Genomic DNA, 23,802 nt, shown 5'->3' with positions numbered 1-23,802 from the left:
GTATTCCATTGTATGAATGTACCATAATTTCTCAATCCATTTGTTTATGGTTGGACATCTGGGCTATCTGGAGTAAGAGGGTATCCCATGGTGGTTTTGATTTGCACCTCTCTTATGGCCAGTGACTTGGAGCATTTCTTGTTGTGTCTGCTCGCCAATCAAATATCTTCCTCTGTGAAAATTCTTTCCATGTCTTTTGCCCATTTTGTAATTGGATTATCAGACTTTTTCTTGTGGAGGCCCAGGAGTATTATGTAAACTTTCATTTTGAGAATCTTGTCTTTTTTTTTTTAATTTCTATTTTACTTATTTTAGTGATTTTTTTTTAAATTGTCCTTTCTTTTTAAAAATTTTATACTGGTTTGTTTACGAAGTTTGTATACGTTGTTTTTCACAAGTGAATTCTTAATATTTGTTTATTGTTATAAATGGGTAATAAACATTTATGTAACAAAGAAAAAAAAAAGAAAACCCCTCTAAAGGCAAATAGAATTAAATGTGAGAGATGAGTTTGAAATTGGGAAAATTTTGGTTAATGAAGAGTGAGACTAGGGAGTTTACTAATTACATTGGAGGCATTAGGAATGTCTTTTCATCTGGACAATTGGATTTTGTAAAGAGTAATGGAGAAATAAATGAAAATGAATATTAATGCCAGATTAGGAATACCAAATTCAAAGTTCAGATCACATCCTTTTTTCACTAATGACTATGAACATTTTTAAGCAGTGACTTGCACAAAGGATCACTTATTTCTATTATTAAACATACATATTTCTACATGCAAAAATTCAATTATAGTTTATCTGAGTTAAAAAATTATCTTCTCTAATAAGTTCAGTGATGTCAATATGAATTTCTTATTTAAATGAGCACTAGAATATGAGCCTAAAAAGAAAATAAATGCTCAGATATTTATACTCAATTCTTTGTTAAACTTATTCATGTTAAATTTTATTCTTTTTATTTTCCCATGTTAGATATAGTTGTTAATCATTTGAACCAAAAAGTATTGGCTAAGATAAGAAAGTTTTAAGTACTCAACCATAGATACATTTGATGACAATACAGTATTATAAAAAATCACTTTTATGGATTTTAAAAGCAGAAAAATATCCTTGCTATGAATCTGGAATAGCCATTTATAGTTGCTTTTGGACCTCTAGCTAATTACATAGCAAAGGATTCAGCAGATCAAGTCTCTTATCTTCCTGTATGTGAATTCCTGACTGCCTTACCAATCTTCATTGCTTTACTGTGTTCTAATGATTGAAAAATATTAAAGCAGTTACTAGACAAATAGCTTGTCATTGCCAGTAAAAACCCATTACAAGAAACACTTCTGTATATTTACTCTAGAACATAGATATTGAACGTATTGATTTTGCTTAAATTTTCATTCTTGAAATGACCCAATCATGAGGAACAACAACAAAAACCCCAGCTCCAACTCAAAACATCAGCTTCCAATAACCTTACAACATACTAAAACTGATGAGAAAGGAATGGCTTTAAGGAAGTAATTCCAAGAAAAGATTTTATTTAAAATGCCAACTATTGTATTTTTTTCAACACTGTATTTGTTTTCAACAATCTATAATAATAGTAGCAATACTAGTCATGGTATCAGTAGTTTATTGGTAAGAATATTTTAGGTTAAAAATATTTAGATGCAAATCAGCTGTATTTTATTTTAAATTTATCTTTGTAAGACTCAGTTATAATTAGAAAGACTTCTTTTTCACAGAAAGTAAGTCACAGAATTACATTTTTTTGTGAAAATACATGTTTATATCATTTCTCTGCATGTGCGTGCATTCACTGAGGACATTTAGTTTTATCATATTTTATTTACAATTTTAATGTAGGATTTTTTGTGTAAGAATCATTTATGTAGATACATAATTTCATGTATAGCTCCCATGCCTTTGAAACTTAAAGAAACACCTTTTTCATACTTTTTAAATATATTGATCCTAGCAAGACAGCCATATGGGTTTTTTTTTTAAATATATCTATCTAATTTAAGGTAAGTTAATAGAAATTTTAGAACTGTCTGTAGAGAAAGGTTCTAAGAATTTAATGAATAGCTTTTGGCATCCAGAATGTCATTATGAATATAAAAATGTTATATTTTTCTTACTTAAAAATCTCATCTTTTGGGATTCTCAAATACAACTCGCAGGAGTTGATTATGAAATAATCAGAGGAAGATTAGTCGCATCTGAATTAACTGAATACTAAAAATGACACCGGTTCTCTTGACTCATATCTCACAGTTGAAAAGGAATTAAATGTGAGAAACAGAAGATTGGCAAAAGGATTTATGCTGGTAAATAGATCCTTATCCTATAGATGTCAGATAGCCACCATAAGAGAAACAGCAGTAAGAAGTGCATTTTGCTTGTTTTATATAAAGTGTTTGGATTAATAAGCATGTTTTCATTGACCTTCTTTACAGGATTAGCACTTTGCTAGGAGAATGACTTGAATTTTAGATGCCTTCTTCCGTGTATCAAAAACAGTGTCATTATCAAAGCACTGGTTAACTTACAGAGGCAGTAAAAGCATAAGGAAGCATCCTCCCTAAAGATGAAGAATAGTAGCATATTTAAATAGTCTCGGGTCTGAAATTCACAGTATTATTTAACTTGCTAGAATTTTAAATTTGTCCTTGTAAACCAAACAGCTTTTGCTAACTATGGCATGCTGGAGCATAGGTTTCTCACTGCATATAAATCAGGTTCTTTTAGAGGCTTTGTTAACCCTTTCAAGGCATGCAGATGAAAAGAATTCATTCATTAATTCACGTGTTTGTTATAAGTGTCAAATAAAGGGTAACATATAGAGGCAATGAGTGTAAAGAAAGCAGAGAAAAAGAGTCACACTTGGCCCAATCGTACAGTAGAGGACTAAAGGACAGAATGAGAACTGCAGGGGAGAAAAAAGAAACGTGTAAATGCTGAAGTGTAGGTTTTCAGGATATTCTCTGTTTTACATAATTCAAAATTTTAAGAAGGTCATTATTTAAATATAAGCTTTGATTTCAATAATGGTGTCACTGGCTTTAAAAGTCCTCAGAAGACAATATATTTTAACTTCCATATTTTAATTTGTTTGTCAGGATTAATTTACTGTCAGAAAAATAGTATCTTCAGTATTAAATGGATAACTTTCAGGGCTTTCTATAAACATGGAATTTTAGACAGATGTGAGGTTTCTCTAAAGAATGTGTATCTCATAAGCATAGGAAACCATTATGTATATCTTTGTTTATGTCTTGGGATGAATGTGAATCCGATATTACAGACTCACAAATGAGTGTTTCTGAAGGGGGTGGTTTGTAAGGTGTAGCCCTTAAACTTTTGCAGATTACCCATCATACTCAGTACTTTAAAAAAAAAAGTACTCTTACTTTAATTTGAAAAAATATTCTGTTCAAACTCAGAAGGATACTATATTTTTACATAATGATGTGTGCTTTATTTTTTGCCACATATACAACCCTTCTCTTCCTCTATCTAGTCTCTTTCCATACGTGGGTTTTTACTGTTATTTATTTTATGTGTTATTTGTAAATATGTTGCATGTGTTATGTGTATCACATATGTGTGCAACACTAAAGAAAATACTATATTATCTTGTCCCTCCTGGAGTATTAGTGTCTCAGTGAAGCAAAAATATTAAAAATAATAACAATGAAGATTAGTGAGCAATACATGGACATTTTGGGCGAAATGATGACATTACCATTTTCCAAAGTAACATTGCTTATTCTGGAGGGAAAAAAGAAGAGAGAAAGAAAGAATTGTATTTTTGATGACAGTTTACAGACAAATTAGTTTCCTATCTAACAATTTTTATACATGTTGTTTTGTAACATTCTTTACATGTATCACAATGTGTCAGCGTTCTCATGAATTCCATTGTTGCTCTATTTCTGTTAATCTTGTTTCCTTGCCCACCCCCCTTTCCCGTGTCATCTTTCTTTGTGATGAATACTGAACATTTGTTCTCATGTTATTGCTGTTGTTGTTGTTGAGCCAACCACGACTTATGGCGACCCTATGAACAAAAGACCTGAAGCCTTTTTATACAGAACTGTCTATAAATAACTATTGTTTTTCAAAGTTCATAGAATTTCTGGAAGCATATTGTTTAGGAAGCAGATGCCACTTTTGCTTCCAAACCTGTATTAACCTGGAGCTCCACCAAACACTGTCCACCATTGGTAACCATTACGGCATTTGACACCCCAATGGCACAAGTTTCAGCATGACATAACCCCAGGTTATCTTAGTACAGCAAATTGACAGAAGAGTGCTGCACCACTTGGAAGAAAGCACCTCTAAATATAATAATTGACTTAAATACAAAGGCCCTGCATGAGGTCTTGTTGACTCTAAACAAGTGGCTTAAATAAAAAAACAAAATAAAAGCACAAAACATCCATGTTGTTGTTGTCATCATGTGCCATCAGGTGGCCATCACAGCTCTCTATGTAATATTATGTTTAGCTAGTGATGAGATGTTGGAGAAAAATTAGAGATATAAATAATATAAGCAATGAGTATTTTTCCCCAAGGAAGAAGCATAAAATGCAAGGTTTATGCTGGTATTATAAAATTCCTGTTGAATCAAATTTTAGTTATTTTGTAGATTAGAAAAACTGGAATAAAATGAGGGAGCCCTACTGGTGTCCTCCCTAGGGAGTTGTACCACCTCTCTAGTGATTTTAGTCCAAAAGCTGCTCCTCAGGAGACACATGGGCATTCTCCTGTGTGATTTATGGCCTTGAAACCCCCTAGAGGGTCAGCTATGAATATGTTATGACTCAATGGCAATGAGAAATGAAAGAGAAAGAGAAAAAGTGAGAGAGGGGAAGGGACAGGGAGGGGGGGAGGGGAAGGGAGAGAAGAAAGAGGGAGAAGAGGGGGAGACAGAGACAGAGAGAGATGAGTTGGAAGCTTACAGACAAGGATTGTTTGCATGTGTTTTGTTTGTTTTTTTTACAACCAATAATCTTTGACAGTGAATCATGTTACACTAGTTCCTATTCTGCTCTGGTGGACAGTTTTTCTGGTTGAAACCAAGACTCTAGTCTGTTTTAAAAAATGGTGTTGATTTGGAAACATTTCCTTTTCAGTTCATCCCAGTTTTGTATTTAAGTAAATATTGTCTCACGCCTTTCCTGTCAAGCATTTGAATAATTAAAAACTTTCCGGAGACATAGGTTAAATTACTCAGCTTCTGACATTAATTTTCCATTGCTTGATGCTTTACCTTTGGCCTTTTACTCAGGACATTTTATTATTCTATTAGGCCCACTCAACTTTTCTGATCATATTCTTTTATTTAATTTCTCCCTCTTTTATGTCTTTTTCCCTGTAAGGTTTGTCTTTTACTGCTCTGTGAAATGCACACCACTGCATTGTGATTTTGTACTTTTTCTGCATCCCTTCCCCTGCACTGTCCTTCCCTGCTCTTTTTCTGATCTGGAATAAACATGAGAATCATTGCACATATTATAATCTACGTTTTTCTCTATATTTTTGTTTATTTACCTTCATATCTCCTACAACTACTAAGATCAGTTGGTAGAATGACTTGCAGCTCATAGTGACCCCTGTATGTCAGAGTAGAATTCTCTTCCATTGAGTTTTCAAGAGCTGATTATTTTGAATGTAAATAGCCAGGCCTTTGTCTAAAGTAACTTTTGATGAATTAAAAGTTTTTGTACCACCCAGTGGGTCTTTTAGTTGAAACATTTTAGATTTAATGAATCACTAGTTACTTTACTCTGTTGGTTTCAGATTGATTTTCTAGCTTTCAATCAAACAGGAAGTGAGTTCTGGTGACTTAGCAGTAAGGCCTTATGTGGCCAACACAAAGGTAAGAGGTTTGAATCTCCCAGCTGCTCTGCGGATTAAAGGTGGGCAGGCTTCTTAGTGGGATTTCTAAGCCACTCGGGAGTCAGCTCTTAATTGTTCCAATTTGATGGCACATGACAACAACAGTCAAACAGTAAACTCTGTGGAGAAAATAGTCTTACAGATTGTCCAATGTTAGGGATGGATAGACATAAATTCATTGTCCTCGAACTTTCAACCTGACACAACAATCCATTCTGTGATGTTCTAATTACAGTGCTTCTGCTTGAAACATCCCAAAGCTTTATCACAAAGCATTTAATGACTTGTTTGCATGGCGGATGGTTGTTTTCATCCTTAGATGCCATTGTCTCATTTTTTATTTATGGTGCCCATTTTGCAGAATTCTCGAAAACTTATAGGGTCACTATGAATCATAGTTGACTTGATAAGACCTAACAGCATCAACATTGTAACACTGGATTTTTAAGGCATCAGAGGTAGCTTGCCAGACTTTTTTTTTGGGGGGGGGTAGGTGAGGGTACCTCTAGGGGTGTTTGCACCACCTTCTTTTAAGAATGCATTTCTTAGCTATTAATACCACTCATAAAGGATTGACTACAACTCACTTAAAGTCATATATGAACCACACAAACTAGTGCTGTCTCTGAATTTTATCTGCCTTTACTCAGGCACTGTATTTGTGTTGTTTTTCTGTCTCTTTTTTTCCATATGAAGTTCTATCAAAGTCCTCAAAAAACCCCCACAAAGCTTATTATATTAGCATAGTACTGAACTGAGGAGCCAGTTATCCGATTGCCTAGTAGGAAAGAGATGGCCACATTTAGCTGCCTTCACTTCCAACCATCTGCTTCTGCTCCAGGTGATTGTTGTACCTCCAGAATGTGAGCAGGGTGGGGACAGCTCCATTTTAAATGCGAATTTCAGAGCAGAGTGCCATGCAGTGCAATAAAGTCGGTGCCAGAGATTCCTGGTGAATGCTTGGGCTTTGCATTTTCCATAGTCCTAAGCTTCCATATAATATTCCCTACAGCCTTTCCCTTTGTTTCTTTGTAGATTTCAACTTCACTGTACACGCATTTTCTTCATCCGAGAGCATTAACTAGATGATGTTTGTGTCTATGCCAGAAAGTTTCACTCAGAGAGATGTTTCACTGTGTCCAAAGGTCACAACACTAGGAACCTTTCCTGAATGTGTGCAGGTGTGCTGATAGCAAATGCAAGTGTTCCAAGCAGCTCCAGATATCCAGCTGTGATGGAATTCACTGGAATATGATATAGGCTAGTGGTTTCTTGTGTCTGAATGCAACCATGGCAGTGCATTCAGGAGCATTGCACAACGCAGGTGCACATTATAGGGTTGGTGATTCAAAGCTCTGTGCTATTAACTATTTGGTAACTTCCTCTTCGTAATGTTCTCTCTGCCCAGTGAAAGCAGATAGAATGACATTTCACAACTGGAGTGAAGTCTGGAAACCAGATTAGCAGTCCATCCATCTGAGAATGCTCATGTTCCTTTCATAGCTTTTTCATAATGTCAATTGTGTTTTCCAAATTGCCATCCCCTAGGGCTGATTATCAAGAAATAATTTTTGTTCCTGGAGTCCTAGGCCTGGTGTTTTATCATTATATCACTGTCAGTGTATAAACAAGTCTCCTTATGAAATATTGCAACCGAATATGTTCAGTTCATACATTAAAAAGTTAAAGAAGCAAAAGCACTCCCTGTACCGGGTATTTGTAAATCACTTGCTCAATTAGCATACCAGTAGAGATCTCCGCATACAAGTGAGAATCACAGAAAATCTGATATCGTAGACGAAAGATCTTTTAACTAAAATAAATTGATTAAACTAATGCCACATTTTCCCTTACTGCTTCTTCCTTGATTTAAAAATATAGCTAGCAAATTAAAAAACACTACTAAAATCAAGCCAGGCAGTCATGTGAACAAGAAAACGGGGGAGGGGTTTGGGTTTGCATTTAGTGAAATTGGTAGTCTTGTTGTTGCTGAGTACAGTGGAGACAGAACAAACTCATAGCTGATCCTCCAATTTCCAGAGGCAGTAAATAGCACAGGAGAAGATTACCTGTGATTATCCCACAGATCAGCTGATCATTTCAAACTGTGTACCTTTGAGTTGGCAGCAATTCTTTAACACTAGGTCACTAGAATGTACATGGTGGGGGAAAAAGGGGTTTTGTTTTGTTTTTTTTTTTTTACTTAACTTTCTAATATTGTTTCTAGAATTGAAAGCCCATTTTTCATTCTTTTCATAGAAAGATTTAGGGAAGTCTGGAAGGCCTATTTTTAACTAATATACTAGTAAATGGGGCACAGAGTCACAAATGGAAATAATGTGTATGGATACAGGTTATAAAATACCATTTGTATGGAGTGAGTCAGCTATCATCAAAATAAACAGTTAGGGCTTTATAGGAGGGGAAAGAAAAGAGGTGAGTAATATTCAACATCACCAAAAAAAGAAGGAGCTGTTTATATTAGAGAAGTGTCAGTTCACAGGATGTTGCAAACTATGTCAACTTCTCAAAGGACAAATGCATTTTATTAAAGATTTGTTGGACTTTTTCAGAGTTCTATTTTAGTACTTACACTTTGTTGTCTACCATGTTACAATGTGTTTAGGCAATTGGAATTTGTTTTACCCATAAAGATATGTGCTTATGTGTGTAATTAGTGTATGTAATGAAAATAAGACAGTGAAAGCAAGCGGTTTGGCACTCTTAAAACCTCTCTATAGACAACTACTGGACAGAAACTGCTGGTCAAAGGCCATGACATGTCATTATTTGCTGGCAGGTGGAGAATTCTTGCTGGGAGCTTGGCTTAAATTTTCTAGACTTAACCCACAAAACACTTGTGCTGGCCATAAATAGAGATGGGTGCCTGCTCTCTGCTTTTCCAGACAGTTAATTAGGTGTTAAGAAAGCTTACATTGGTGAAAGAAGGTAAATTAGAAATAAAATAGAAAAAAAAGAGAACAAATAAAAAAGTGGACTTCCATTTATAGAATAGTCTACATGGAAACAACTCTAATTTTAAGATGCTCTTAGAAACAGTATCAACCACCATGGTAAATAAAAGAGCACAATTCCTATTTAAAGCTATTCACAAAGCTGAAATAAAACCATTTTGATGACATTCATGAAGCAGAAAAACTCCCTTTCAAATATTTTATTTCTATGGCCACAACACTTTAGAATTTCCTCCTGGATATTCTGATAAATGGATTTAGTTTTAAGACTTCTAAGATGTAGAAATTCATTCTAAAAAGCATTAAATCAGCTTCAGATACCAGATGAATATATAAGACACCTATGCTATAAACTCCACGTATGTTTTCAGGTTGATAAACATGTGAACTCCCTGGGCATAATAAAAGGAGAATAAATTCTTTTTTTTCTAACATTTCCCGAAGTGTTATCAAATCAGTTGGTAAGTATCTCTCTTTGGGTGCTTGCATTAAAAAGTACAAGAAAGGAGTTTAAACTTGGATTGGTGTAAAATTTCTCCCTGATAACAGGACATTATAGAATTAAGGGCTAGGTTTTCTCTGAAGAGAGTTTATGCGCTGGTTCCTTGACATGTTCCTTTGCAGTGAACAAAGTAGAATCAGAGCACACAGGATTTTCTCTGGCTTTTCCAATACACCTATGTTCAGCAGAGAGAGGCCCACTTAATCTTAGCTGATACTTGCTGATTTAAATAAGCATTTTGCTTTCAAATTTTAATCCTATACATGGTAATTCCTGGCACTTCTCATCCATCATCGAAATGGCTATGCACTCCTAATGATATAGCTGCACCATGGAATTAAAATCACATTGTAAAAATGAAATTCTGCTAACTTTAGCAGAAGATTACTAAAATCTAGTCATTTGAAAGCAGATAATTTAGTGTTTTATCTAAATATTTTTCATACAAATATCTTTCTTGAGATTATTTCATAAAGAAATAGTTCCTATATTTTGGCACAATCACTGCTTCACTAAATCTCTAAGACTAAACTGCTGATTCTAGGGGGGGGTTGTTCATTGTTATTTTAGAAAAAAGTAAATTCTAAGTGTCCACCAATATGAATACATAAAATTTGAACTATACAAAATTCTGATATCAGAAGTAACGTGAATGTTGGTTGCTCTTACACCAAAGGTAGTAGGGTAAATGAGAAAGTTACAAATATGATACACATATATATCTTTATGACTATATAAAAGTGACAAATGTGTCTTAGAGAAAGTGCAGCCACAGTACTCTCTAAATGCAAACATGACAAAGCTTTGTCTCACATACTTTAGGCTTATTGTTGTTGTTAGATGCCATTGTCAAATGCCATTGAATCGAGCATGACTCTAGTGACCCTATCAACAACTGACCTGAACTCTGTCCTATCTTGTGTCTTCCTCATCATATCTGACACACTTGAGCCCATTGTTGCGGTCCCTGTGTCTATCCAGCTTGTAGAAGGTCTTCTTCTCTTTTGTCCCTTTCCAAAGAATAGCTTCTCCTAGCAGCCTGCCCAGTATATGAGAGAGCAAGCATTGCCGTGGTTGCCTCCAATGATCATTCTGGATGCGCTTTTTCCAGGATGTATCTATTTGTTCTTTTTGATTATTTGGGGATATTCAACGCTCTTCTCCAAGGCCACAACATAAAAAAAGCCTCAGTTCTTCTTCTGTCAGCCTTACTTGTCCAGCTTTCAGATGTATATAACAAGTGATTGAAAAGACCATTGCCTGAATCAGGTATATTTTAGTCTTCAGATCACTGTTAACAACAGATATTGTTAGGAGAGGCTATTCCTTAAAAAGAGACTTTGTGAGAAGGACTCCGAAATGAGATGGATTGCCAGTGATTGCAGCAATGGCCTCAAGTATATTAGCAGTGAGCAGTGTGGTGCAGGACAGAACAGGATTAAAATCTGTTCTTCAAAAGGGCACAGCCTTGCTAGGTGAAGCTGAGGAGGTCCTGAAGTGTTTGCTGCAGAAGTTCAAGAACTACATAGAGTCTCCATATGGATTGAAGTTTAAATGAAGAAAATATTCTCACCACTGATCAAATTGACACAACCATGATAGATGGAGAGAGAAAAAATGAGATTGTTAACAATTTCAGTTTACTCAACCCATAATCAACACTATTGGCACTGGCACTCAGGAAATCAAAAGATGAATTGCATTGGGAAAATCTACTGTCAGAGACCTCGCCTGAGTGCTAAAGTGCAACGATGTCAGTCTAGAGACTAAGGTGTACCTTATTCTGGCCTTAGTCTTTATAATTACTTGCTATGCATCAGAGAGCTGGACAATGACTAAGAGTGACAGAAGAATACTTGGTGTATTTGAGTTGTAGTGCTGAAAAACAATAATGAACGTTCCATGAACTATCAAGAGAACAAACATGTCTGTCCTGGTAAGGGTGGACCAGGTTTCTCTTTTGAAGCAAAGATTTTTGAAGCTCCATCTGACATGCTTTGCCAGGAGGAACACATTCTTGGAGAAAGAAATCATTCTTGAAAGGGTGGAGTATCAGTACAAGAGAGGAAGCTCCAGGATGAGACGAATTGACACAGGATCTGGAGTAATGGTGGTAGGTGTATTGGAAACTGAGATTGACTTGTGGTAGGACAGGGTTCAAAGCTATTGTGCATAGTGTCATTATAAATCACAGGTGACACTATGGCACATAAAAAAAGTGTATAGAACCATGACTCATAACTGACCTTCTACTGATTTTCTGAAGTTTTATATAGCCCACCATTTTCCTGCTGAGCATGTGGTAGATTTGAAGCACCAGAGAGGCTTAACTTTTGGGTTAGTAGTGTAACTCCGTAAGGACTAAGTCACCAATATTCTCCTTCTTAAGTAAGTGATGTATGCTCCCTTGAGGAAGGCATTTAATTGCTTAATAACTCAGTTTCCTTTTCCGCAGAGTGAAAATGCTACGTGTTGTGTTGCTATATGCCTCAAGTGTAAGGCTTAATGCTGCTTAAAGTTGGCTATTTTAGAAGAGCAATTAACATTTTAATGTTATACATACACTCAAATTAGTGGAAAAGTTAGGAAATCAACTTGGAGCAGAATTCATAAATACATTTCTTGTTTATAGACTTTGATATATTTACAGAATTCTTGCTTGTCATTTTCATATCACATTTGAACTCAGAATAAAGCACTTCATGTTTATATCAATGCATCCTATGCATGATATCAATGTAACATGAATGCATTGAAGATAGAAAAATACAACCTTTGCATTTTTGTATCCATATAAGGATGATGAGTTGATATGAAAATGTGTGGGGTATACTTTTTTTTTTTCATTGCCATTAAGTCAGAACTCAGCTGACATTGGGTTTTCGAGGTTGTAAACTGCATGGGAGCAGAGTGCCATATTTTTCCCTTAGAGCACCTGGTGAATCAGAGTCAATACAGAGCTCTGATGACTCAGTCCTTTGGGAATTGGGAATTGTGCCTGTAACTCAAAGGCCACGCCTGGCTAATGATGTGCATCCACCAGCAGCTCTGCAGGTGCGGGGGATGGGCAGGTATTCTGGGGGCTGGCAGTGAGGTGGATGGATGACCGTTTCTTCCTATATCATTTACAGCCTTTAGAACTCACTGGAATATCAACTCTGAATTGATTCCAACAGCAATGAATATTAGTATATAGAGTTCATTAATCTAGATATTGGTATACATTTTCCCTATGGAAATAACTACCCAGAGTTCCAATTGTTGAACTTCTTTTTTTATTCCCACTTTCCAATATAGAGAGTGCTTACCTTTCAGTTTCTCCCATCCATATTCCATTTGAATGTCATTATATATTTTGACAAGGAGGCATCCTCTGAAAGGGTGACATTGCAATTAATGACAGTTAAAACTCAGAGTAATAATTGTTTCTGTCATCCTAGACTGATTTTACAAGAGAGGGCAATTTACCAAGTGTTTTTGCTCTGATTTCTTCTCCAAAGTTGATTTTTTTCCCCCAAAAGTTGATTTCTGTTTATAAATATCTAGTTTAGGCAAGTAATAGTTTTCTAAAATATGTTTTCCTGTTGTTTCAACAACTGCTAATTCAGTATTTCTATTCTGAAATCTGTCCTATTTCAGGTACAGAAAACCATTTCATTCCATACTTTTATGTCTCTAGTGATTGAAAAATGATCCACATTATTAGTGCATACATATTTTGGTTATTGAGAGAGTTTTTGTATGTTTTAATAGAAGCTACAACGGGCAAAATTGTCTCCAATACAAGTTTGTCTCTTTGTTTTTTCCTTTTAAGCGCGTAGGTCAGTCCTTCCTACCGTCTTTTCTCACTTTTTTCTTTCTTCCACTTTCTACTCCTTTCACGTTCCTCTTTTTCTTTATTCCCCTTACCTTTTTAAATTCCATTCTTCTCAAACTATCCAATCATTTTCTAGATGATGTCTGTTTAATGTATTTATCAATTCTTTCATCTATTTGTTATTTCAGAAATTATAATGCTCTCTTATAAATTCCAATTTTCCCCTTAGCAGACATAGTTCACTTTGCGCTCATAGTTTCTGTTGCTTTTATGAGTGTCTTTTCTATTCTCTCCACAGTCTGGGAACTGCTGCCATCAAAATTATAATTTAATCACAAGGTGGATAACTCATAATTTATCATAGTCAATACTCAAAATTTGTTCTCTGGACTTTTACAGAAAGGAGATAAGTAAAAAGCTGCCGTTTTTTCCAAAGTAAAGTGCACTTTACACTGGTGGTTTTAAACTCAAGGTCGATTTACACTTACATACATCTGCATTATTCTGTCTCTTTCTCCCCTTCAATTCTTATTGAATTCATTTAGTGGTAAGCTATTCAAACTGAAATGGTAGGTCAGTCAATATTAGGATATAAAACTCTGTTAGCTTATTTCAAAGTGAGTCTATGGAGTTTAAATATATTTTTTAAACATCACAGGACTAAACAATTCCAAAATATTATCAAGTGAGATAGATAGTACAATTTCCTACTGTCTTTTTTAAGAAAAGAAAAGCAGTTGAATGGAGTGATAAATACTACGTTTTTTAACACTTACAGACATGGAGAAAGAACATTTCTGATTCCAAGCCAAAGTAGTAAGGAACATATATACTTGATACTAAACTTTTCTGGCAGCGTTTTTATTTTAAATTTCAGCATTTTTTTCCCTTTAAATCCCTGTGGGAGGACTTCCTAGAAGATTCTGTAAGCCTGGCTTCTTGGCTGCTTCTCCTGTTCCTGTCCATCTGTCTGGCACTCACCATCTTTGATGGTATAGATGATATTTGAATCTGTGAGCAAGTAGTTCAATTTGAGACTACATTTTAACATGCTTAACTGTATTCATGATACATTTAACATATTGCATTCAGCAATGGGAAAATTTACTTTAAGAAAATGTGACAAAGCTAAAATTGAAGCAAGCGACTTTTTCAGATTCCACACGTGTGAGAATACAACATCACATTTCCTTTTGTCGAGATACCATGTTAGCTCCTTTAACAACAACAACAAATCAATCTCATAGTATATTATTTTATCTTGAAACTCTTTGAGCTACAAGAAGTTGCATCTGTGTATATGTGGTTTTGTGGGTTTTTTTTTTAATAAGAAATGAATGGCTTTTGTGTTTAAAACATGAACTCGTGTTTTTGTGTGACTTTGTAAAATATCTTTACATTTATCAATCCTATTATTAAGTTGTTTTCTATTTTGAGTATCATTTATGTGTCCTTTTTTTGGCCTGCACGGGACATTATACATTTATAGGGAGCACCTAACATCAATTAAAAGACAATCCCAAGGGTTCTTAAGTGTGCTGGGAATCCTTTTCCCAACACACAGAGGTAAATTGTAAATATCCTCTCTCCTGAAAGTGTCTTGATTTTAAAAGCATCATTACACATAAGAGAAACAACCACTCATCTACCAAAGGGACAGCTTGGAAGTCATAGTTAAAAGTTGTTCTCATACAATATTGGGGTCGAGAGGAGTATGCAGCTGCTGTCATATTGAAGGAATTTTCTTTCATATTTCCTTGTTCAGCATCTTTGAAATAGGGATCATTAAAGAATGTTTTATTTAGATTCTCTCTGTGCCTATTGGCAAAGGATAAAATTAAAAATTCTCACAGAAAGCATTATCCTTTAAAATAGAAAATCATGATTTGTCATTCATTCTGAACTATATCTGTTGAGTCAATCCATTTTCACCTACTTACACCAGAAACAAGCAGTAGTGAAGAAAACTGATTACATGATCCATACGCATACCTAATAAAATAGCAATGTGTGCTTTCTGACAAGCTTATTCATAATACATTTTGATAGAAAATTCCATTTGCCATTCTCAGCAGGAAAAGGAGACTTTTAAAGGAAATTTTTTCTTTTTATGACTGTCGCCGAAATGACAATTACAAGCAAAAGGGAGATATGACATGAGGGAGGGGTAAAACAGTTGAGGAACTGTTTGGAAGTTTGTAATCCTGTTTGTGGCTCCTTATTTGATATGAAAAATTAATCCTGAGGATCCTATTTGAAGTTCCCTGTTTTCAGAATAGGTTATGCAGAACAAAGACTAACCAGTATCCCCTAGAGGTTAGTTTAGAATGATGCTCTGTTCTGCTGAGAGTGAATCTCCAATGACCACTTCTTACTGCTTCCCAAGCTTAGGGAATTCATTAATATCTGGAGAATAGGCTTAAATAAAACCATTGTCTCAACCAGCAGGTTTATGCAACCATCCTGAAATGTTTTAATTATTGTTTTCTTTTCCTTTTTAATTAAGAGACCAGGGGTCAAGCAAGCCAACTGAGAGGTGATCACAGCCTCTGTAGAAATTTCAGGGAAACTCTAATGATTGGATTTGCTGTTTCCTCTTTTGTTTTGCAGAACAAGAAGAGTGTGTTAATTGCACAGATGAATGCCGAGTGCTTGGTCATTCTGACAGGTGTTGGATGCCACAGTTCCCTGCAGCCAATCAGGCTGAAAATGCAGATTACCGCACAAATCTCTTTGTACCCACAGTGGAAGCTAATGTTGAGACTGAGACTTATGAAACTGTGAATCCCACTGGGAAAAAGACTTTTTGTACATTTGGAAAAGACAAGCGAGAGCACACTATTCTCATTGCCAATGTTAAACCTTATTTAAAAGCCAAACGTGCCCTGAGCCCTCTCCTCCAGGAGGTCCCCTCAGCATCCAGCAGCCCAACCAAGGCATGCGGTGAGCCTTGCACCTCAACAAAAGGCTCCCTGGATGGTTGTGAAGTGAAGCCCGGAGCCCTAGCTGAAGCAAGCAGCCAGTACTTGCCCACTGACAGTCAGTATCTGTCTCCCAGTAAGCAACCAAGAGACCCTCCCTTCATGGCATCAGATCAGATGGCAAGGGTCTTCGCAGATGTGCATTCCAGAGCCAGCCGGGATTCCAGTGAGATGGGCGCTGTCCTCGAGCAGCTTGACCACCCCAACCGGGATCTGGGCCGAGAGTCAGTGGATGCCGAGGAAGTTGTGAGAGAAATTGATAAGCTTTTGCAGGACTGCCGGGGAAATGACCCTGTGGCTGTAAGAAAGTGAGGAAAAGGAAAAGGAAAAAAAAAAAGCATTGGCATTTTTTGTCTCTTCGGTTGATTAAAAAAAAAAAATCCCTCTTGGTGACAACCCATCTAACAGGGATGAGGAAAGACCAATGCTGCTTTAAGGCTTTTAGTGAACATCTGAAGTGCCCACAAGTATGTTCTTTTCACTGCTGTTTCTTTTTCAGAGATAATAATGGTTTTGTTTTGACCAAACTTATATTAGAACAGAGTTAACGATGCTTAAAGAGGAATGAGGAGAGAAAAAATAAAGCGAGAAGACAAAAGGAGAGAAGAAGAAAGGAGGATGAGGAGTCCAGTCACCTTTTGACAATCTGTTAGGAAGGTATGCAGTGTGAGAACTGAAGTGTTTCTGATCACTCTAGGACTGTCCTCCGTGACTTATACTGACTTAACTGTTTACCTATAAACCCCATACAAAGCAGGGTCCTAATTTGTGATCTGTGGTGGATTTCTAGCAGTCATCACAGGCTTCTACTCAAAGTCCCAAAAGACCTTGCAGTAGTCCAAGCTACACCAAACATTAACACATATTTGTGGTAAACATTTCTGTATAAAGTTACCTGCCACACATAGAAACACAAAGAACATTCCATATCATTAGTCAAAAAACACAAAAACAACAAAAAAAACCCAACAACCTTTGGTCATCTGTAATACACCTCATGTCGTATAAAAGTTAAATGTAAAAAAAAAAAATATAGTCCATTTTGTCCTGCACACACATAGGCTGATTCACTTCATAAAAGAAGAAAATTTAAAGTTTTACCATGTCTTTTTAGCATTTTAGTGTCCAACAAAGACATAGATAGTGACGGATAAGTTTTAAACCTGACATAGGGAAATTATAAAACATAATTGCCATTAGAATGGTAATATTCAGAGCAAATTAACATGATTAAAGTTTTGTATTCATTTGTGGACACTAAAATAGCTCAGGAAAGGGAAAATATCTTAGTCATATACAAATCACATGGCCATTTAAATGTGCAGATGTAAGAAGATTCTATGTGTTTACATCAAATGACATATTTTTTATTGATTTATTGCAGATTCCGTGCATATGAGCCAAATTGTTAAGTGTATAAGAGCTATATTGTGTATTTTATTAAATTAATATATAGTTGTGTTGCAAAAATCTTTGGGCTTATATTGTAAATGGCAAGTGTTGCCTCGGTAGCTGTCGAACTCTATGAGTTTTGTTTTTTCCTGCTTCCTTTTCCCCATGGAGTGTGGGAAGCAGTGCCTCAGAGCAAAGTCTCTTGTTTAATGTATAGTCTACCAAGTACTACAGTACATAATCTGTTCAAAATGTGTTTGAGTGAGCCAATGGAGCTAACTGAAAGGTCAAAAACTTCATCCGTCAGTCATGGTCAAGTGCAAGCAAGCCCTTGTAGAAGCTTTTATTAAAGTCACAGTAAATCACGAGAATTGCATTTGTACCCGTACTTGAAGCTTTCTCACAGTTTTGCTTGGGTTTTTGTTTGTTTTTTTTTCTTTTGCTTTTTAATAACACATACAGCTTCTGCCTATGTATATACCATATCCTGGATTAATTTGCAAAAATCTCTTAAGTGGTTCAAGATGTGCATTCCCATTGTATTTCAAAAATATGGAAAAAAATGCTTTAATGCATGTATGATTCCGGCATTGTTTACTTGCATTGCGTGGTGTTTACAGAAAGTCTGGGTCTTAACAAAATTGGTTTTCCTGTTTTTCAGTGCTCTTCTGCCTCTTTTTCTTGGCGTCCTTGAGAACAATACACCTTCTTTTCTCTCATTTGGTGGCACCTTTTCTGTAACATTTAGCAACTTTCAAATTTACTTCCATATGAGGGTTGGAAACCTCAAATTTTAGGAATTGGGGGGAAATAAAATTAGCACTTGCAGAAGTAGCAGCAGATGGGAAAATGCCTTGATTGACATTTTCCTTCAGCATTTATAATTTTTGGCATTTTACAGCTTCATGATAAACAGTTTTGAGCCCATCCCTAGAAAATGTGGTGCTGAGTTAAATAAAGGCTGTTTGTGCACTGGAGCAGGAAAATGCATTATTTGCAAACTGGTGGAGAATTCTGTGCCTTCTTTTCTGGCCACCAAGCCTGTGTAGAAACAGCATCAATGTTGTAAAATCCTTCTATCAAAAGTGAAAGCAAAAAACAGAAACAAACATAGAACTGAATTAGTTTTGTAAATTCAAGTGTCAAAAAAATTCTACTGAATTTTTTTTTCTGTCCAATGCCGTCAAGGTTTTAGACTGTACCTCACTCGCAGCACTGCTCTGAGAGGGAAGAATGGACAACTCCCATCAGCCTTATTCTCTTGAGAACTGCATTTGGTTCCTAGTAACAGCCTTTCCAAAGCTCTACTCTTGGTTTTTATTATCCGTAAATGTTGAAGTTAGAAAAGGAGGGATCTTGTACATGAATGTGAAATCTAATTGACTCTCTATATTTTGGACAATTTATGTATCTGAAATGTGTTGTCTCTGTTATTTGATGTTATTTTGTTTTGTTTTTGGCCAGGAGACTACAGGTTGATTTCATTTGATAGCTGAAATCTGATGGAAAACTGACTTCCATTTAGTTGTTGCCTCTCTCTTACCAGACAGATCTCCATTTAGACAAATCAACACAGTGTGTAAACGACACAAATAAAGAGAGTAGGGCTTATTTTTAAAAACATCCTTAACACTGAGTAACCAGTTGTTCAATTTTCTCATATGCATCTGAAGACATTAAAACACTTTAAGATTTCAAGAATTGGTTGTGCCAATGTGTGAAGGATTTACCTTTAGGCATTCTGCTACCAGTGATTTACTAGTGTTAGCTGTATAACACATTACCTGTATTTAGTAGTGATTATTATTTTTTCACAAGCTGATGGTAATGCAGCAGTCAGGTCTCTTAAGCTTTTATTGTTAAGTTGAGAAAATCTTACTTTCATTCATTTGGCTAGAAACTGCCTTTATTGTAGACCTCTGGTGCTCGGCTTCCAGGCAAGCCTTAGGAGATGCCAAAAGCCCATCTGTAGGGAGCAACCTTTTCCAGTGGGTGACATATGATTAAATACTGAGATCTGAAGTGGTTTCAGTATAATTTAGAATATGAAAATATTGTCTTAAATAAAATTCTCCTAAAAAACAAAATCTCACATACCCAAAATGAATAATCTGATTATCTTTAAATAACATTTTAAGCACACACACACACACACACACACACACACACACACAGATTCTGATGTTTGTTGGTTGGTTTGGTTATTTTTTTAAATTTTACTAACAAACCCAAAGTTTCTGCAATTACTTAGTGATGAATTCTTTTAAAAACTAGTAATAATATTTCATCAAATGCTAATGATGAAAACTCCTTTCATCAGTTAAAAGTAGTGAGAATCAGTATTACTTGTACCTATACCAAAGCAAACATTAAAGAGACATATAATACAATTTTAGAGAATCCTTTCAAGTTAATTCTTGACCTGACATACTTCACAGGTGATATACAAAGATTGGCTCACTATACATAAATTCATTGACTACCTAGTTGGGTAATTGATTTGTTTTTGTTTTCTAAATTAGATGCTATCTTTAAAACATGACTTTCCTTTAGAAGATCTAGACATTGATGAATTTGAAAAACGGCCCAATAAACAACATTGATGTAGTAATGGATCTGTATGCTTTATTACAACCAGGTTCAAAGCTGTTTGTTATCTAATGGAGTAGAAGTTGTTGAGGTCACCAAGTATACTGAGGTCTGGCATATTGTACACCCACTCATTACTGTCTAATTGTGTTCTTTTGACAACAGACAACATTTACTAGTGCATTAATTCAAATGAGAGTTTTGGCTATCAAGATGTGTTCTTTTGAAATATAATTGAACGAGACCTGACTAAAGTCTGACTTTCCTGGCCCCGATGTTTTGCAGGTTGGCTATTCCCATTTATCAGCCTCATCACTCCATAAGGTTCTTAACTGCACCAAGTCATTGGTGAATAAGGACAACAAAAGCAGCGTACATTGTATGGATTTATCTCAACACTATTGTTTAATGGCTGTGTTCAATGTGACCTATCTGGAAAATGAGGACTCAGAATAAAAAAAACTATTACTAATAGTGGTGTTGCTTTCCTTTGCATTCATTAACACAGATGTGTTGCATACCACAGAGATCTTGATCATAATTATTTTGGAAAATAACTGAATTCACAATGTTTTGGAGATTAACAAAAAAAATGAACAATAATATCATTGTTTGTGTCTTTCTTTTTTTTTTTTTCTAACAGGAGTGGGCTCATAATCTTTCAGACACCTTAAGTAGTTTGGAAAGTCACCTAATTACCATGGGATCATAGTGTAATAAGTCTGGTGGCTTTTAATCCTTACAGTTCGTTTTATCATCACTTATTACACAATCCCAGAAAACTTTAGAAAAGTCCTTGTACGAGCCTGTTCATAATCTTACATGGTTGGTGAAAGCACATATTCATAAATGATATTTTGAAGTAAACGTATGCTCACGATAACATTTTAAAACAAGCTTCTCCATTCATTCAGCAATAGGGAGCTCTGGAGGCTTAATGGGAAGGAATTGCTCTGCCAAGGAAAAGGTATGTGTTGAATCTACCAGCTGCTCCACAAGAGAACAATGGGCAGTCAACTCTCCTGATTTCACTGCTTCTGAAAAACTGCTGAAGCCTCTGCTATGGGTTGACTCTGACTCTCCATTAGCAACTCATTCAGCAAGCATCTATTGAATCCCTTCTTTGTGTCCCCCACCCCCACCCTGGCAATTATGTGGTAAGAATAAACAATAAACAAGGGATGATGTCTAGGTCATACTCTGGGAGTAGAGATAAATATAGGAGGTATTATTATACCTATTACTCATTATTAGGTGCATCTGATTTAGGCCACAGCCTTTCCAATCACTTGCTATGCATCTGAGAGCGGGGCAATGAATAAGGATGACAGAAGAATAATTGATGCTTTTGAGCTGTGGTGGTGGAGAAGATCGCTGAACATCTCGTGGACTACAGAAAGAACAAACAACAATATTTGGAGACGGTGTGGCAAGAGTGCTCTTTGGAAGCGAAGATGATGAGGCTTCATTTCACGTGCTTCGGGCATGTTTTTGACTAGGTGATAGACACTTATATAGGAATTTACTACGTGTGTTGCTTTGACACTACCATCTTTTCATGAGTGTAACTTTTTGTTAAGGGTAGCAAAACATTTGTTGCCTAACATGATATTCGCTAGTCTGGAATGAGTGTAGACCAAGATATTTCTTTTCCTTGATTTGAAAAGCATTTGACCAATATAGAAGTAGTCTTGTATTTTGAAATTAAGAGCGTAACCACACTTTAGTTACGAAGGAGTCATGAATAGAACACATATCCCAGACTTAATTCTTATCCATGAAATATTAAAGTCCTTCAAATTACATTTTTTTTAAAAATTAGGGATATTCCCATGAGGTAAAATACTTTGACAGGAATAGAGAATATTTCTTTGTAGAATACAATGAAAATGGATTCTTAAAGGTCACTATTGAATCAATATGGCATATGGCTATAGATCAACAAATTAATGGACCATCTTCAAATTCTTTATTATGTGAATTTGAATGGTGGTTGCACATGGTTTACCAAGGAAATATATCTGTTCATTTTAGAGAGTAACAAATCTCGATAACTCAGTCTACAGTAGTGATTAAATTCCCAGTTTTCTTAAAAGAGAAAGTGCTACTTCATTTCGTTTTTCTGTTTTAAAAAATGGATTTTTCAGACTATTTTATTTAATGATGGATATTTCACATGTCAAAATAATTAAGTTGCACAACCTTTTAGTGCACTTTTCACATAGTTTAATATTCAAGTTGACCTATTAATTTAAGTTAAGAACTCTTTATTTTTGTCATACAAAGTATTTATTTTACTTTTAGGTAAACTACCAATTTCCTTTTTTGTATTCACCTTAAATAAAATTTAGTAAAGTACATTTTATTGTGATTTATCCTTTAAATTCTATACAAAAGACAAATTAATATTTATTATAAATGAAAATAAAAATAAAAATAAATATAAAATAAAAATGAGAAAACTCTAATTACTTTATAAAGAATTTTATTTGTTTAAAAACTTAGTATTCAGGTGAACTCTGGTGGCCTAGTGGCAAGAAGCTGCACTGCAATCCCAGAGGTGCGTGGTTCAAATCCACCAGATGTTCTGCTGAAGAAGGAGGAATAATCGCTTCCTGTACCAGTCAGATCCGATTTGTCAGTACACACATAAAAAATAATAATAATTTTTAAAATAACTAAAAAACCAACTTAGTATTCAGAATTGCTGACATTAAATTTTGCCTGTTTTCTAAGAATTTCAAGCTTAAATTTGGCCAACTCACAGAATTATTTACCAGTGGAAAGGAGCTGCACTGCCTTTCCAGAGGCATGATTCAATTCAAGCTGTTCTACAAGAGAAAGATGGGCCATCTGTTCCCATGTAATTAAAATGCCTCTGAGAACCTGCTGGAGGGTCAACTATTGGTCTGTTAGGACTCAATGACACGCAACAATAACAATATATTAATATGTAATATTTCTGTTTGTGGAGAGCTTTCAAATTGACAAAGAATATTAACAACCTTACAAAATATTACAGAGGTAAGAAATCTAATGCTCAAAGATACAACAGTTTGTTCAAGACAAGACTCCTACCTGGTAAGCCTTAAACTAAGACTCAAGATGAAATCCACATCCTGTATGTTCATTCATTCACCATTTCTAAACTTGGCAGTCTTGTCATATTTAATATCTTCCCTATCTGTTATGTGGAACTTATCACTGGGAAAAAATAGGTTACTAAAGAGACTCTGAAAATTGCGCTGGAGAGCAGAGACGCCAAAACAGAGGGAAGAATTCAAGATACTAAAGAGATGAATAGAAGATTTCAAAAGCCAGCATGAGATGACAAAGTAAAATACTACAATGAAATGTGTAAGGAGTTGGAGTCAGAAAATCAAAAGGGCTGAACTCGCTCAGCATTTCTTAAGCTCAAGGAACTGAAGAACAAATTCAAACCTCGAGTTGCTATGATCAAGAATGCTTTAGGCAGAATATGAAATGATCCAGGAAGTATTAAAAGAAGATGGAAAGAATATACTGAGTCACTGTATCAAAAGGAATTGGCAGACACAGAACAATTTCATGAAACAGTATACGAGCAAGAGCCTATGGTGATGAAGAAGTTCAAGCTGCTTTGAAGGAAATAGCA

The 23,802-nt window shown here is 35.4% G+C and overlaps 1 protein-coding gene across 1 annotated transcript in view; it reads left to right on the top strand.

Moving 5' to 3' along the window:
• The window catches only part of PCDH17 (protocadherin 17), a 133,553-nt gene extending 116,804 nt beyond the window's left edge, over positions 1 to 16,749 (top strand). The window contains exon 4 of the mRNA XM_006882726.1: positions 15,817 to 16,749. Coding sequence (XP_006882788.1) covers positions 15,817 to 16,499 — 683 coding nt within the window. The 3' untranslated portion in view covers positions 16,500 to 16,749. The remainder of the gene's footprint in view (positions 1 to 15,816) is intronic.
• The last annotated feature ends 7,053 nt before the right edge of the window (positions 16,750 to 23,802 follow it).

The sequence above is a fragment of the Elephantulus edwardii genome, unplaced genomic scaffold (genome assembly GCF_000299155.1).
Source record: "Elephantulus edwardii isolate Elephantulus edwardi_28Jun2011 unplaced genomic scaffold, EleEdw1.0 scaffold00023, whole genome shotgun sequence".
Taxonomy (NCBI): Eukaryota; Metazoa; Chordata; class Mammalia; order Macroscelidea; family Macroscelididae; genus Elephantulus; species Elephantulus edwardii.
Note: the sequence above shows the minus strand (reverse complement) of the source record. Positions and strands in the feature narration are given on the sequence as shown.